General features: G+C 42.9%; 1 protein-coding gene across 2 annotated transcripts; it reads left to right on the top strand.

Annotated features, from left to right (window-relative positions):
• Positions 1–6,377: 6,377 nt before the first annotated feature.
• Positions 6,378–15,268, top strand: amotl2a (angiomotin like 2a). 2 transcript variants are annotated; one of them, XM_061077714.1, is made up of 11 exons: positions 6,378–6,547; positions 7,512–8,304; positions 8,422–8,572; positions 9,115–9,259; positions 9,356–9,448; positions 11,584–11,879; positions 12,111–12,304; positions 12,406–12,507; positions 12,596–12,756; positions 13,076–13,228; positions 13,440–15,268. In XM_061077714.1, exons 2-11 carry the CDS (start codon positions 7,586–7,588, stop codon positions 13,523–13,525), a joined length of 2,100 nt encoding a protein of 699 aa, XP_060933697.1. In that variant the 5' UTR covers positions 6,378–6,547; positions 7,512–7,585; the 3' UTR covers positions 13,526–15,268. The 2 variants fall into 2 exon arrangements, with proteins under 2 accessions (XP_060933697.1, XP_060933696.1); XM_061077713.1 differs by having other exon boundaries at positions 8,419–8,572.
• The last annotated feature ends 746 nt before the right edge of the window (positions 15,269–16,014 follow it).

The following is a 16,014-nucleotide window of genomic DNA, read 5'->3' as shown; positions in this document are numbered from 1 at the left end:
ATAATTAAGTCTGCCAATTTAGTCTTCTTTTTCAGTTCTGTGCATTTGTGTGTATTCGTCTGTCCAAGTATCAACATTTACTGTAAGGTGTATGTGACAAAGTCATATCAATCCCACTGAATATGCCAATCGACTCGTTTCAGTGAGTATTTCCTGATGAGCTGCCTGGAGATGTGACGTGTGTGTATGTGTGTGTTTTGGTGTGGCTGTCAGGAGCACCACATCTTAATCAATGCTGGAGCGGCCATAACGGATTTGTTTGTGCAAATGTGACAGCAGGATGTTGGTGTAGCTGCAGAGATGACTATCACCAGAGCAGCTGCTCTCTGACCCCGGGCTAAAGCAGATGGCCTGGTCAACAGCATAAATGCCACAGACTCATTAGCGGAACTGGAAACGCATTTAAAAGCACAATGTAAATGCTTAGTAACAAACAATGATGTAGTTGGGAAAATAAAAAGGCATTTTTAGATTTTTTCTTGATAACAAATATGGCTTGCTAACTTGTGGGTAGAAGGCAAAAACTACAGGACATGTTAGCTTGGTGCCGTTTGAGAGTTGTGGGATGATGGCTTCAATCCAAAATAACTCTGAAGCTTAAGTCCTATTTGCAGGCTCTGATCTTCTTGACCACAATCCACATTAAGTTGTGTCTACATTCAATTTGGATTGAATTTCTCTGGAGAATGTGAATGAAATGTTACTGGACAACGAATACCATCTAAATTGGACTGATTGCTTATAAAACCAGGATTCATTTATTGGAATATATACTGGAATATGCCAGAGTTAAATATAGAAGTGGTGACATGTTGGTTTGGACATTTAAATGATGGAGGCAGTTTAACTCTGTTCAGCTTGCGTCACATCCTGGTCTTGTTTGCAAAAGAACGGAAAAGAGAAGAAGAGAGAGTCGGCAGCTGTGTTATTATATTTATTTGCTCCTCTGGAACAGTTGCACGGAATTATATAGTTCTGCCCATGTAGTAGTTTTTTTATAGCTGTACTTTGATGTGAACTCCAAATGCAATCTCATTACAGAATGTAAACAAGATGATTAACAAAAAATGCTAAAGTCATTCGCCACCGTTTCAGAGTGTGTTCAAACTCTGTGAGGATGTGTTTTTCTTATATAAAGCTACCACCCTTTTAATGCAAAGTCAGTAAGTTATCTGCTAACAACTGCTTTACAGTCACATTATAAACCTTGTTCAAACTGATGATCCACTGCTTGATAGTGGGAGTGATAAGAGCTATCGTCTATGTTCATGTCTATGAAGGCAGATACATGAAAGTGCAGATCATAACAGATGAAGCCAGGGAAATTATATTTCAATATCATGTCATTAAATTCATTATAACTTTCGTCAAGGTGGTCGGATTCAAGGGACAAACCGAGTGTTTAGGGGAGGGACATTTATCATGGTGTGCAATTTGGTGCAGACCTAAATTTGGATCTAGTAACTTTAAATGTGGTTTCATAGGGGGACAGAAGGGACCCGGGAGTAACAGTATGTGCATTTCTAGTTTGCAGTGAATTTACAAGACGTCTTCACTTAATTGTTGAAAATGTCAAACTGTCAAACTTATAGTTCGAGCTACTCTTTAGATACTCTTGAGAGCTATTTTATTTGACTAAATGAAAATGTTTAATTTCACTGTGGAGGTCTGTGGAACTAAAGACCATAATATGAACCTGAATAAAACTGTACTAAATTTAGAGAATCAAATCCAGTTCAAAGTAGCTGAACCGAGATAAAGTGGTGGTGACTGAAAACCAATGAGGCGGTGAGCCCATAGGGCATTCATGAAAATATTTGTCCTTGCCTTATCTGTAAACAGCATCACCCACAGGCGTAGTCCTGTTTGGATTTCCTTGCTGGTTCAGGGTGACTTGTTGACTTTTATGCTGAAGTGAGGAATTCCTTGTGTCCCCAGGTGTGAGAAACCGTTTCTTAGTAGTGTGCCACGAGTCAGGCTTGTGTAAATGTTGTTCAACGCCAGTTGTCTCACAGTCCTCAAATGTGGCTGCTGGCATTTGATATAAAGTTTTAGTCTGTATAAACAAACAAAACACGCGTTGTCCCAAGTCTAGTGCTGTCAGGAATTGTATATCTAGAAATTATCAAACACATTTAAAATCATTCTAACTCAGCTTTGTGTGTTCTTTGTTAAAATTGTGTCACTCCGAAAAATGTCAAAACGTCAAAGGAAAATCACACCAACACATGTTTCGACTCTTCTTATTTCCTGGCCCATAAATCGTTCATAACCATTGACTGTAAAGCAAAGTTGTGGTTACGAATTGGGACAAGCTCAAATATTACTCATTAGAAACCCGCCATTAAATGTAAAATATCATTGGCTGTTGGGTGCCCTCTTGTCATCCCCCCGTAAAACAGCAGACTGGAGGCTTGGTCAGACCCCATGGACATGGTAATGTGAGGAATGCGGCCATTTCCTCCTTTGCAGGAAAACAAAAGGAGCTGCTGAGGCGCCCGGCTTGTCCCACCTCACAAAACAAGGCTGCTGCTCGCTGATCAGTTTGCATTGTGTGAACCCAGTCAGGCCAGGCCACACCATTAACGGGTTCAAATAGCTGATCTTAAATGTCACTACTGATAGTGCATGTGTTTCTATGATTCAGGAAAAGGGTTAAAAGTCTCACAGGATGTTTGTGCTTACAAACTAAAATGTGCTGCCATGGGCTGTGTCCGTAATCACTCGCTAATGGCCATACAGCACACTATATAGTGAGCTCGCCATTTTGTAGTGCTGGCCGCATATTTTGTGAAATTTCTTATACCATATGTAGTTCACACATTCTCCCAACCGATGGTCACTGACAATAGCGATATATGCATTGCGCTCGCGGAAGAGAGAGGGCAGTAGGAGCAGCCCGATCTGTTGTAGAAATGTAAATACAAGCAGAGCAACACAACACAAACTGCAGCAAACGATTATGTTTCTACATTTAAAGATGATCATTCAACATTATAAACCCGCGACAATGGCGTTACTACCGGCGCAGGGACAAAGGAATCGTTGTGTCCAATCGGGTGTTTTTTCTTTTGCTGATGAGCTCACTATTAAGTCTTATTAGACAAAAAGATAATTTTGAACATATATTTCTATTATTGGCTTCTCTCTCTCTCTCTCTCTCTCTCTCTCTCTCTCCACAAAACACAAGCAATGCTAATGTCAATTATGTACAGCTTTAGCAGGCTCATTCCTTAGTCAGGACCCTCTGTGGTTAAATGAATGCAAATAAACCAAGTCACATTCTTGCCATATATACACACAGTATATATTTATACTTCATAGCCTTGAAGGGGTGTTGATTGCTGAGCTTAGAGGTGGTAGAAAGTGGACTCTGATACTTCTAAATGAAACTTGTGTGTGTGTGTGTGCGTGTGTGTTTTATCTGATTGACCCTCTTCAAATACCTAATTAACTTCATATGTAAAGTGCTTCTGTAGAGGAAACAGCAGGCAATCACAAACAATTTACAAAGTTGTGTGTGTGCTCAACACACTTGAATAATGTTCATACACAATAACCATACTATACTCATATGATTGAGATTTGGGTTCAGTTTCCAGGGAGCAGTCACTCAGCCTGGTGTGTCTGACCCTGAGCGGAGTCATTAAAAAGACATAAATGCTGACTTGTACCAGCAGGTTTAGCACTGATTCACATTGGCATCACTGTCTGTGTGTAAAGACACAGATGTAGTGCCGAGTCATGACACATGACATGTCTGCATTGCATTAGCAGGTCTGTATACAATTGGTAGACTTACTCTCATCCTATCAATCCAACCTTTATTGATATTGAAGCCACATCATACAGACATTATGAACGTCTGGCACAGTATTTTCACAGTATGAGTTTGAGTCGTGTTGCTCACTGTGAAGCTGTCCTGTTTGGCTTTACATGACTTAAGCCCAATTCATGCCTCTGCGTCGAAGCTACGCTGTAGGTACGCACGTAGCCTACGCATGGGGCTGAGCATTCATAGTTGTGCGTAGGTCTGTAACACTAGTGGAGGTGGAGTTTCTATATTGGTGTTGAGTGTCTTCCGGTTTCTGGTACGCTTATATATATAAATTCTCTGGCGTCTCTGTTTGATTCAGAACAATGGCAAGTGTTTCGAGAGTCCGAGCTGATGGATGTTGAAGAGTAGTTATGTACAAGTTAGATTTTACACATAGTGAATTTGTAAATATTAAACAAACTAGAATCCAGTAAACTTCTCACATGTGGTCGGCAGGTTGTTTCTGGACAAACATTAGATGACGGTTTCTATTGTTTCTGCTAAGCTAATCTTGGTCATCTTTTTGGCCTTGTCAATAAAACAACAGCTATCAATAATTATCACAATATAGATGTATTCAATTGAAGTTCAATATATATCCATGTGATACTTGTGAATTGTACAAGCACAGTGAGGAGGGACACCCATAGGGGACACCTCATAATTGATCAACCTCATATTTGTGAAATAATTGGCGGTTTCTCGAGTGTTTATAACCACAACCTCCACTTATCAGTCTTTAAACTGAGAAGAAATATAAATGTGACATGTGACAATCAGATTTTTTCTATCTTGATATAAATTTTGGCTGTATCTCCCAGCCCGATCATCCCATCTTACATTGGGCAAGAAAATTAAACACCTGGCAGCAGCACTTAAAGTAAAATAAAGTATAATATCCTTGTAAAATGGTGCAACAACACAACATGAGGTGTAATACACCTCTCGCTTCAGTCCGTTGAGTCTTATCAGTTGTTGAAGCAATCCACATTCTTCAGTTACGGTTGGACTGTTGAACTGCCATGCAAATGAGCAGGTGCACGGTGGCCTGTGAGTGTTTGAGATAAAGTAACCTGCAGTTGGGCTAAACCGACTGACTGCGCTGACAAGTGGAGACTTGTTCAGCCCCCCCCCACCAACACATTAGGATGATCCCTTTTATGCAAAGAAGGCTGCATGTCAATAACATTACTATCCTATACTGCAGTCCAACCCCCACTGCCAGCTGATCTTCATCTACATGCATGTGTGTGTGTGTCTGTGGAAAAAAAAAGCTTATAGCTGGTGCTGGTGGAGGGGAGAACAGCAGATGGCAGGGCTGCCCCCATCATGTCTGCTTTTTGGGGAGAACAATACGTCTCTCAGAGCTCTTATTAAAGGAGGGGAAGGGGATTTCAGTCCACGGACAGCTGGCAGGCATCGTGCCTCGCACCCGCCCCTCTCCCTCTGTGTCCACAGACACAGACACACACTCTGCAATTAACTGGCACGGGCCACAGCTTAAATATTTACCAGGCACATGCAAACAAAAGGCTGCTCAAGAAATAATGATTAATCCACATCTCAATTATATGACAGCACTGTTATTTATGACTGCCTCAGTGTGGTAGCTGTACGGAGATCTGTCACCTGCTTCGTGAAGAATTTCTATCATGTTAAACTTGTTAAATCCACTGTGTAGTACAGTAAAGTGTAATTCTTTGTCTTTATTGAACAAGGTTAGGAACCTTTTACAAGGGAGAGCTGGCAAAACATCAGTGATTATCCAATGAGTTGAACACCAGAATTTGAACTAAACCTTTTATTATTGAAGGTGTGTATCAGGGAAACAATGGTAGAATGTGTTGCTTGTCTCTGTTTCATTTCACTGAAAACTGAATACCTTTGGGTTTAGGATTGATGGATGGAAAAAATAAAGAATTGCTTATGGAAATCTGAGAAGAGCATGTTTTTCAACGCGTCTGGCATTTTATACACAAAGAACTTCCTTGTTATTAATGTGATATGATGATCAATAACAACCATTTTATAACACTGTGTGAAGGTAGACTGAAACTGCTATTTGTGCAATGTACTTTTTTTTTATCTCTCGACATTTTATAAACGCCTCTGGCTTCAATTTTGATTTACTTGGCTTCTCTCTTCTTTATTTGATGAAGAAACCTCTTATACTTCAAAATATGATTCCTACAACGCTTCTATACATTTACTATGACTGTGGTTGAAGTGTTTTATAGAACTTTATGATCTTGGTGTCTCACAATAACATTCCTGTGTTTCTCCTAAAACTGTGAGGACTTCTCCTTTTGATTTAGAGGAGCCCCCCCCCCCCCCAAAAAAAACTGCACCACAACAAAAGAAAAGCATCTCTTTTACATGACACAGGCAGCCAGCTGAGATGGTGCTGCTGCTGCTCTGAATCCAAATGTCTCTGTTGCTCCTGCCTCCTCCTCCTCCTCCTGCCTCCTCCCCTGTGCTCTGCTTTTGATCCACAGGGACTTGCAGCCTTTACATTCCAGTCATTCCAGCCGCAGCGAACAATCGGCCCTCAGTTATTTATTAGCGCAGCTCGCCGCTCGGCTCAGTCTGCCGCTGCTCTCTCTCTCTCTCACACGTACATGGAGCAGAGACGCGTGGGAAACCCGCGGACATTGTAGAATCGAGCGCAAAAACCCGGGGAGAGAATACAGCACATGTGAAGCGATCCCTGTGTTATGAGACTCTCGATCGGTGAGTTTTTTACGTTTCTTTGTTTGTGTGTGTGTGCGTGTGTGTGTGTGTGTGTGTGTGTGTGTGTGTGTGTGTGTGTGTGTGTGTGTGTGTGTGTGTGTGTGTGTGTGTGTGTGTGTGTGTGTGTGTGTTTCCTCTGTGTTTCTGCCGCTGCTCGCTCCGGGGCCGGAGGGGGTTCCAGAGCCCGAGGACCAGACGTCTCGTTCTGTGCATGACGCGGTGCTCGTCTGTTGGATTGATCGCTTGAGTTTAGTTATAAATGGAATGATCTCATATTGACTTTTTATTTTCAGTAAACAACCTGAACCTTAATATCCTGAACTCCACAGTTATCTGAAATGAAATGAAAACTACTGCTCAGTGTATACACTCTGTTTATATTGTATAGTATTTCTATTCAATTTATATTTTAATTCTCCTTGCATTTATATTTCATGTTTATTAAGTATTAGTTATAGTTTATGTCGCAAAACTGCAAAGTTCCCCATTGTTGGACTAATAAAGGAGAATATTAAGTTATCATATATATATATATAAATATATATTTATATTCATTTGGTATCTCATCATTAATTCAGTAGCAGTCTACAGGGATTAATGTTATTTTCTCTATTTTTGTATGTGTCCTGTAAGAGGATATGTTGGGTTCATATCATAATGTCAAACAGCCCATTCGATTTTTTAGATATCAGTCTATTTGTACGACTTGGAAGTTATTCTGTACATTGTGTTAACAATAAAACTGGATCTGCAATGGCATCACTCACAGGGGTATTTCCAGCAGTAGAGGAGCCTGTACATTTTAGTTGAGAAGAATGTTGACAGTGTTGGCTTCTGCATGTGGTTCACAACAGGGATATGATCATGATCATTAGAAATGAATCATGTTTGGCAATGAGATTATAGGCCAAGAAGATGTGTATACATTATGAAAGTCTGATCAAGATCATTATTTCCCTTTCAGATTTGTGACTTTTGAAGCACCAAACCCTCCAGCTCCAGGCTGTTAGTTTTTCGTTTTTCTTCCTGTTGACTGAGATGAGAACTGCTGAAGACTCCTCTGGAACGGTCCTGCACCGTCTCATCCAGGAGCAGCTCCGCTACGGGAACCTGACAGACACCCGCACACTGCTGGCCATCCAGCAGCAGGCCCTGCGAGGAGGCAGCAGCGGAGGGGGCACCGGCAGTCCCCGCTCCTCACTAGAGAGCCTCACCCAAGAGGAGACCCAGTACATCCAGATGTCAACACGGCAGGAGCCTCAAGGCCAGGAGCACCAGGGCGACTGTCTGCACTCTGAGAGCCCTGTGTGCCATCTGTACCAGCTCCATGGTGAGGAGCTGCCCACGTATGAGGAGGCCAAGGCCCACTCCCAGTACCTGATCTCCCAGAAGGTGCAGGCAGAGCAGGAAAGCTCCTTTATGGACATTATGGGCGGTCGCAGTGAGGGACAGTGGGATCTGAAGAGAGAGCATGCTCGCTCCCTCAGTGAGAGGCTCATGCAGCTCTCTCTGGAGAGGAATGCACCCAGAGACAATCTGGGTCTAAGCTTTTCAAACAGCTACCCACAGCTGTACAGCAATAATGCGACAAATGCTATTGCACCTGCCAGGCAAGGGGTCCAACAGTGTGTAGACCAGCGTGGGCCACCTCCGGACTACCCTTTCTGTGCCAGTCTTCCAGGATACATGCTCAGTCACTCACAGGAGCATGGACAGTTCTACAGAGACCCTCCTCCCCCCTTCTACGCACACCATAGGTTAGTAAATCAGGATTTTGCTGTCAATATGGAAATAAATTATGATCTATTTTCTCAGACGCTATTTTTTTCGTAGCAGTGTTGTAATGACTAATTACTCGTGTCTCTTCTCAGCAGGTACGTGTCCGCTCAGTCCCAGGTGGCCCACAGCAGCATCCCTGCAGCCGGGAGCAACAACTCAGCTCAGTCGGACGTGTTGATAAGGGAGAATGGGCGACTCAGGAAGGAGCTGGAGGTCTATGCCGAGAAGGCCGTCAGGCTGCAGAAGGTGAGAGAAGACGGTGGAGGTGCGATGAAGGGAGGCTGACAGAAACTGTAAAAGCAGTTTTCTTGCCAGTACATGTCAGCGTTGTAAGACGAATGACGGTTAAGAAATATGCACATGAGAAAGATGCCATTGATTAGTTCACTTCGTAGAGAAGACTCAGACACACACCGTGTTTTTTTTTGCTTGAGGATTCTTTATAATTTTCTGTGCTGGTTTGATGTTGAGAGTTTTCACACTCCAGCCTGAGGATGGCCTACGACAAATCCTCTTTGTCTTTCACAACATGCAATAAAAGCAGAGAGATGCCTCGACACCTGGACCCCACACGTGCTCACTCAGGAATGCCGAATCCCACTTTTCAGTTGCTAATAATGATAAAAATCCATTTGCCTCTAGGCTGTAAAAAAAGGAAAGGGGTTGGAGAGTTTAGAGATTGACTCATTGATATTAACAGCTGCAGTAGGAACCACTCTCCAGACTGTGAGTGAATGAACGGGGATGCCTCTCCCATTGGTTGACGTTCTTCCCATATTTCTTCTCAGTTGGAGTTGGAGATTCAGAGGATATCTGAAGCTTATGAGACTCTAATGAAAGGTTCTGCCAAGCGGGAAACTCTGGAAAAAACCATGAGGAATAAACTCGAGGCGGAGATCAAGAGGATGCACGACTTCAACAGAGACTTGAGAGGTATGTTTCCATTTATCGGCTGAGCTTAAACGGCCCTGCTAACAAATGTAGTTCTTTGTGTAACCGTCATGTTTTGTTTTGTTCTCCTCGGTACAGAACAACTGGACACAGCCACCAAACAGCGAGCAGCTAAGGAGGCTGAGTGTGTGGACCAGAAGCAGCATGTCTTTGTCAAACTCCTGGAGCAAAGTGAGTTTGTGTCTGTATTCGTTGTTTTAGTAGAGAACAGAAGAGAGAAGGAAGGGTCATCTTGTTTTTTTATCTGATCTGACAAATCACTGTGCCCTGTGGAACCATAAACCCATCAAAAAGCAGGGATCCATTTCCTCTTTTACTGATGTGTCTCACAGTGTGATGGTTTTATTTCTGTAGTGAAGACTTTGTTTTCAAACTAAAATGATCTCTGTCCACACAAGAAAACACGGATCAAGGTCACACACTCGCGAACACTGGGGATGCGCATGCCGGTGTAAACAGGAACCATTTGATTGGTAATTGTAGAATTGTAAATTGTTGATTCGATAGCTTGATTAATAGCTCGTCCCCTGCGCATGTTAATAGTTGTATTATCGTAACATGCGGAATTTAATCGCACAACAGCTGTTAGCAAAGAGAACAGGGTCAGCAATGACAGTTATTGATTATCCATCATGTGTTCTACATGATAGGGGCCTGATGAATCATCAAAGGAGACGTCGTGACAGAAAATACCCAATCAGAATATGAGTGACTCTAGGCCATAGTTCCCAAACATCTCTGTTTCTGCCCGTCCAGACTCAAATGCAGTCCTGGAGTTTTCAAACCAAAACAGGGTCAGCAGCGTTTCCAAACTTCTCCGTTTTAGCAGCTCTAAAACTGGACAGCGGGTGTATCCGTAGCAGAGTTGATGTGTTTTCAACAAACACATAGTAGTGTGGATATAAACTTTGTCTTGGCACCTACACAACAGCTATTTTTCATAGTCACAGTAAATGTGGCCTGAATTCCAGGAATTTTTAGGGTATTTCAGGCTCTTCTGGCATTAGGAATGTCCCCACCTCCACCTCCCTCCACCCAGTTAAGCATCGCTGCTGACTTCCCCTCTAGAGGGTGAACTAATCGGACTTTGGGGCATCCAGCCCAACTCAACATGACCTCTGACTACCCTACTCTCCTTGTTTGGGCATTTCGCCACATTCACCTTTTAATCGTATTTGACCAGTTGTGAATATTTCTCTACTCTTTTTTTGTTGTTCTGTAGAATGAACCCAACTCAATGTTTTCACTATGCTGTAGTTGCATAATCGGCCATACCTTCTGTTACACATTAGCCTGCTGTAAGACTCTCTGTGGTTTAAACAGACATGTGACACATCAGATCTGAAATACCGTGTGTCTGTGTATCTTGAAAACAGTTATCTAGGCACAGCATGTCAAACACGATAGTGGGACGTGTAGTTCATGTTTTTCTTCCGAGAAGGTCCCACTTGAATCATATTTTGAGCTGCTTGTTTACTTCACGTCCTTAGAAGCATTCCAGAGCTTTTCCCAGTACAAAGCTATGCCTGTGTGCGTAAGTGGATAAGAGGAAGTCCACATTCCCTCCACAGGCATGCACTCATGTTGTGTAATCAATCCCCTTTTAAAGTGGTACAACAGATTAACTGGCTTTACTTTGTCACAGTTATTGTTTAAATGTGAGTAACTTTTTTAGTTGGATCTTGGGAAACATTTTCTTGTGATGATGATTCAATTTACTGAGACCTCTGTAATTAATTTTCACTTGCTACAATAGGCTGCCACATGGTAAATGGTAAATGGATTTGTATTTATATAGCGCTTTTCTAGTCTGATGAAGACCACTCAAAGCGCTTTACAGTACAGTTTCACATTCACCCAGTCACACACACATTCATACAGTGCATCTACTTGCAGCACTTTGTTATTCTATGGGGGGCAATTGAGGGTTCAGCATCTTGCCCAAGGACACTTCGGCATGCAGATGGTTCAGACTGGGGATCGAACCGCCGACCTTCAGGTTGGAGGACGACCACTCTACCCCTCAGCCACAGCCGCCCTGTGGCTGAGGGGTAGAGTGGTCTGTTGTTGAACCACATGTCTTTATGTCAGCATGCTAATGTCTCTTGTTGGGTCACATTCCATTCAAAGTGTAATTCCCTGAGTGAGTGCTGCATAGCTGACCCCATCGAGGGCCACTGAATTGTCCTAATCTACAGCACAGCTCTCTTCAGCATTCCTTTGTGCTCGGACCCCTGACACCTTGAACTCCTGCCGTTACACTTACCGCCACTAACCCATATTTTTTGTTCCTTTCTGTGTTTCAGAAGAGGAGCAGCAGAGAGAGCGTGAACGTCTGGAGAGGCAGGTTCAGCTCCTGCACATCTCAGGAGAGGAGTGCCAGCGGAGACGAGAGTTGCTGGAGCAGGGTCTGGCCTCGGCACAGGCTCGCAACTGGCAGCTGGAGGAGGAACTGCAGAGGAAGAGGGCCTACGTAGAGAAAGTGGAGCGGCTGCAGAGCGCGCTGGGTCAGCTGCAGGCGGCCTGCGAGAAGAGGGAAGTGCTGGAGCTGCGGCTCCGCACTCGGCTGGAGCACGAGCTGAAGAGCCTCAGGGCACAACAGGTGAGAACAAGCAGTCATTACATGCTCAAGTGTTTCCGTGTTTGTGTCTGGAGCTTAAAGAATGTGCCCATTTGTTGTCTGGCTGACAATTAGAGGAGAATGACAGGACTGTCTTCTCACATAGCTCTTGACAGGAAAGTGTGTAAGCATTTTTAATAAAATGCATAACTTAAAGTTGTTTTATTTATATGAAACCTGATGTTAACCACATTACTATGTGTTGTTTGTCAGTCTCAGAGGCGGGCAGCTGACCCCACAGCTTCAGAATTGAGCTCGTCCACATCGCAGCAGCAGCAGCTGAGGGAGAAAGAGGAGCGTATCCTGGCCCTGGAGGCCGACATCACCAAGTGGGAGCAGAAGTACCTGGAGGAGAGCACCATGAGGCAGTTTGCTATGGATGCAGCTGCCACTGCTGCTACACAGAGGTACGACGAAATCTGCAGTGAAAGACAACACTTGTTTTGTTATACATTTAAAGTGATGTTTTGGAGTCAAAAATGTTAACAGTGCTCTGTTTTGCTTCCAGAGATACAACCATCATCAAGCACTCACCCCGACATTCACCCAACAACAGCTTTAATGAAGACCTGCCTTTGTCGAATCATAGAAATCAGGAGATGGAGAACAGGTACACATCATTGCTCAAGGCCTTCAGAACCAGTTCACGTATTACTGCTGAGGGGTTTAAGAACTCATCGTGTATGTCCTCTGTTTAGGATCCGGGCGCTTCATGCTCAGCTCCTGGAGAAGGACGCTGTGATTAAAGTCCTCCAGCAGCGCTCTAAATCGGAGCAGAGCAAGCTGGAGAGACAAGGGCTTCGTCTGGCGAGGTCCGTCCCCTCCATCAACACCGTGAGCAGCAGCACGGAGACTAAAGGTGAGTTTTGCCCTCACTCTTCATTCTGCGCTGAGGAAGTTTGAATCTTTAATCACATATGCCATCAAGCGACAACTGGTCTGGGTCACCAGACAGAATGTACACTTCCTAAAAAAGCATAGGGAGCAGGAGACAACCCTTTGGGTTTTCCTCAAATAGGCAACGTGTTTTTAAAGCGGAATGCATATGATCTCTCACTCCAGAATAGCCCGATCCAGAATAGTCATGGGAATATCTCGGCGGGGCAGATGTTCAGTAGGGTGTAAATGTGGATGTAAGCGGGTAGATAAACGGCCTCCTCTCTTTGTCTGCGTTGTAGGAAAGAGCCTCTCGGATGACCTGACAGGTGCTGCCGTGCTGCACCCCCGACCCTGCGCGGTGCCCAAGGGCCCGAGCAGAGACTCCAGCACCCAGTGTGACGAGGTCCCACAGGAGCTAAAGACCTATGATGTGATCTCAGCAGCTACCACTGGTGGGTTTATTGTTATTTTAAGCACTCTACACCCAATTATTACTGTTCTGGTTAAGTATAAGTAGCTCATTGGATCTTTATTCCAATATTACAGATGTAACTAGACCCTCATTCAGGACAGTGTTGATACAAAGAGCCAGAATTGGAATTACATTTGTTTTTAAGGTTCCAAATTTGTTATTTTAATCTTCTAATTTGACCTTCTCTGCAGACACCTCGGAGGAGCTGAAGGCACCTCTCAAGACATTCACAAGTGTCAACAGCTCAGATGCAGAGCTGGTTGAGATCCTCATTTGAGTGTCCAGTAAAGCTCAAATAACAAAACTGGGGACAGCCGACAACGACAGACACATTGGGCCGGGGTGTTAACTACTTTCGTCCACCAGCAAATGCCTGAATGGATGTGCAGACTCCAGAATGTGAGACGGTTTGGAGAGGAGAGCTGAGCTTTTCCTTCTACTGCTTCTGCGAAAATTCACAAAATATGACATTTGCCTCATGATTAAGAATTGTTCTCGGTACCTGGACAGAATTGTGACAGGAACTCGGTTGCTGATATACGTACATATGTGGTGCATGTTATTATTTTTTTGTCATGTATTTATTTTTTGTAAATGCTGCTCATAATGTGATATTTCTTTTTTGGGAGGTGAGACGAACAAGGATCACTTGTCTTGCTCAGCTCCACATTTTAATATATATACGAATGACTCACTTCTGTCACATGCCTAGCCGGTCTACACTTAGTTTCCAGTAGCATGACTATTACCGTGGGAATATTTATTAAGCAGTACAAGCATCATCCATGTTTTCCTGCCATGTGTGAGGATTATTCTGTTAAAGAGAACAACTCCAACCTAAGTCAACAGTTGCTCCTCTCTGTAAAAATACATGTGAGGCGGATGCTCAGCAGAGGATTTGGAAACTTCCTTTGAATGTGTAGCACGCTCATTTCTCTCTTAAAAAAGCCTGCAAGGATTGAAAGTGTTCCACGGCCGTCTAATTTTTCCAGAGCCCGGGTTAATGTTGGGAGGCCTCGGATGGCGAGTGCCCAGCATTTAGCTCCCCTTTGCCGACATGCGGGAGCTAATCTTCTCACATTCCTCGCTGAGGGAGTGCTCCTGTTAAAGAAAAAGGCCATCTAAAGTCTGACCCCTCACCCCTTGTTAAAATGGTATGCATTCTCCACATGATTCCTTTTCTGGGGCTAGTTATTTCTTCTCAGCCTTGGTAGCTGGTTCTACCACAAGCGTAGAAATGGTCAACTATAATTGGCCCACATTTGCTCCTCTATTTGTCGACCCCATCATGTCACCGTGTTATATTCAGCTGTGTTTTCTCCCTTGCTCGAGTATCTGACATTTCTGAGTGGACTGTATCCTTAACATAGAATCTTCTATTTATTTCTCCCTGCACACAGTAGGATCAGTGAACACTGCTGAATGTAGACTCCTATTTTCCAGGATCAGGTTTTGTAGTCAACTGGAATGTGCCACAATTCACATGTGTTAAACTCTACAGGGGAATACCGCAGGAAATTCAACGTCAGTGGATTTGAAAACAAGCCAATGGCTTATCGTCCAGTTTTTAAACATGTTAGTATGGATCTGAAGATTTTGATCTCAGAGCAACAAACGCCACATCCATCTTTGCTTGAAGTCCACATTGACATGGTATTCTCCTCACAGCTTCATCACCGTGCATTTGCGGGTCAGTGCAACGTGTCAGTTTGAGTTAGTGCCGTTCAGTTCTTTTGGAATGTGTTTACATAAATCGTTATTTGAAGTGAGAGAAGTTAATATATTTTAAAGTTGTTTTTTTCATTTGTATTTGTGTATTTGTTTTGTTTTCTGGTGCCAAAGATGTACCCAACAATTAAGTTATAACCGATGACAAATACAAAACTGTTGCTGACTGACTGTTGCTTCAGCTGGTTGACCCACTATAATGTTGCTGTGAACTTTTGTAAAGGAAACATTTGTATGTATGCCTTAACATTTCACAATAATTGATAAAAATTCTTAATATATGTCTGATAAACGGCCTCTTGTTCTTATTGTTGAATTGGTTCAGTCCTGTATATGCATTGGATCTATTACAAAAACCCAACGTGGCATCTTTAGGTGTCACTGAAGGTTCAGTTTAGATGCTGGAATTAATTATTGATTATTAAAAACAAACATTCAAATAATATCTATCTGAATAAGAGACAATGAAACTGAAACTCAACAACCTGTTGACATTGAATATTTCTTGATCTATGAATACATTTGCCTTCCAATGAGATGCAGGATTTCTGCTATTTTACTGCTAAGGTTTAAGGTTTCTATTGGAATATCAAATACAATATTCAGTACATGAGGAACAGCTGCTACATATTCACACATTAAAAGCTGCACTGATCAATATTTTCATCATTTTATCAAAATCATGGGCTATAAAATCTTCATTGCAGATAAACCAGGTGGGATGAACACAAACTTTTCTAACTTCTGTCCGCAGAACTGTTAGAAGAGGACTCACTAATGATAAGGAATAATCCCGAAAAAGCTGCAGAACATTTACACAGGAGAAGAGAACAGTACATTCCAAACCAGCAGGTTTACACCAGGTACTGCAGTAGATCAGAGAGAAACATAGATTAGATCAATCATCATAGAGCAATATCTCTTTAAACTAGCTAATGAACACGAACAGTCCTACCAGACCAAGTAAGGTGGTAAAGTTGTAAATGTGAACAAGGTTTGCTGTTGATAAAATGCTACACATTTAATTTTGAAGTCAGT

This window comes from Limanda limanda, chromosome 9 (assembly GCF_963576545.1).
Source record: "Limanda limanda chromosome 9, fLimLim1.1, whole genome shotgun sequence".
Classification (NCBI taxonomy): Eukaryota; Metazoa; Chordata; class Actinopteri; order Pleuronectiformes; family Pleuronectidae; genus Limanda; species Limanda limanda.
Note: the sequence above shows the minus strand (reverse complement) of the source record. Positions and strands in the feature narration are given on the sequence as shown.

Excerpts from the sequence above, each read along its gene's own strand:
- amotl2a (XM_061077713.1), top strand. The coding sequence starts at position 7,586 with ATGAGAACTGCTGAAGACTCCTCTGGAACGGTCCTGCACCGTCTCATC. Across the intron at positions 12,305-12,405 it reads GCCACTGCTGCTACACAGAG|AGATACAACCATCATCAAGC; the intron begins GTACGACGAAAT and ends TTTTGCTTCCAG. Across the intron at positions 12,757-13,075 it reads CAGCAGCACGGAGACTAAAG|GAAAGAGCCTCTCGGATGAC; the intron begins GTGAGTTTTGCC and ends TCTGCGTTGTAG.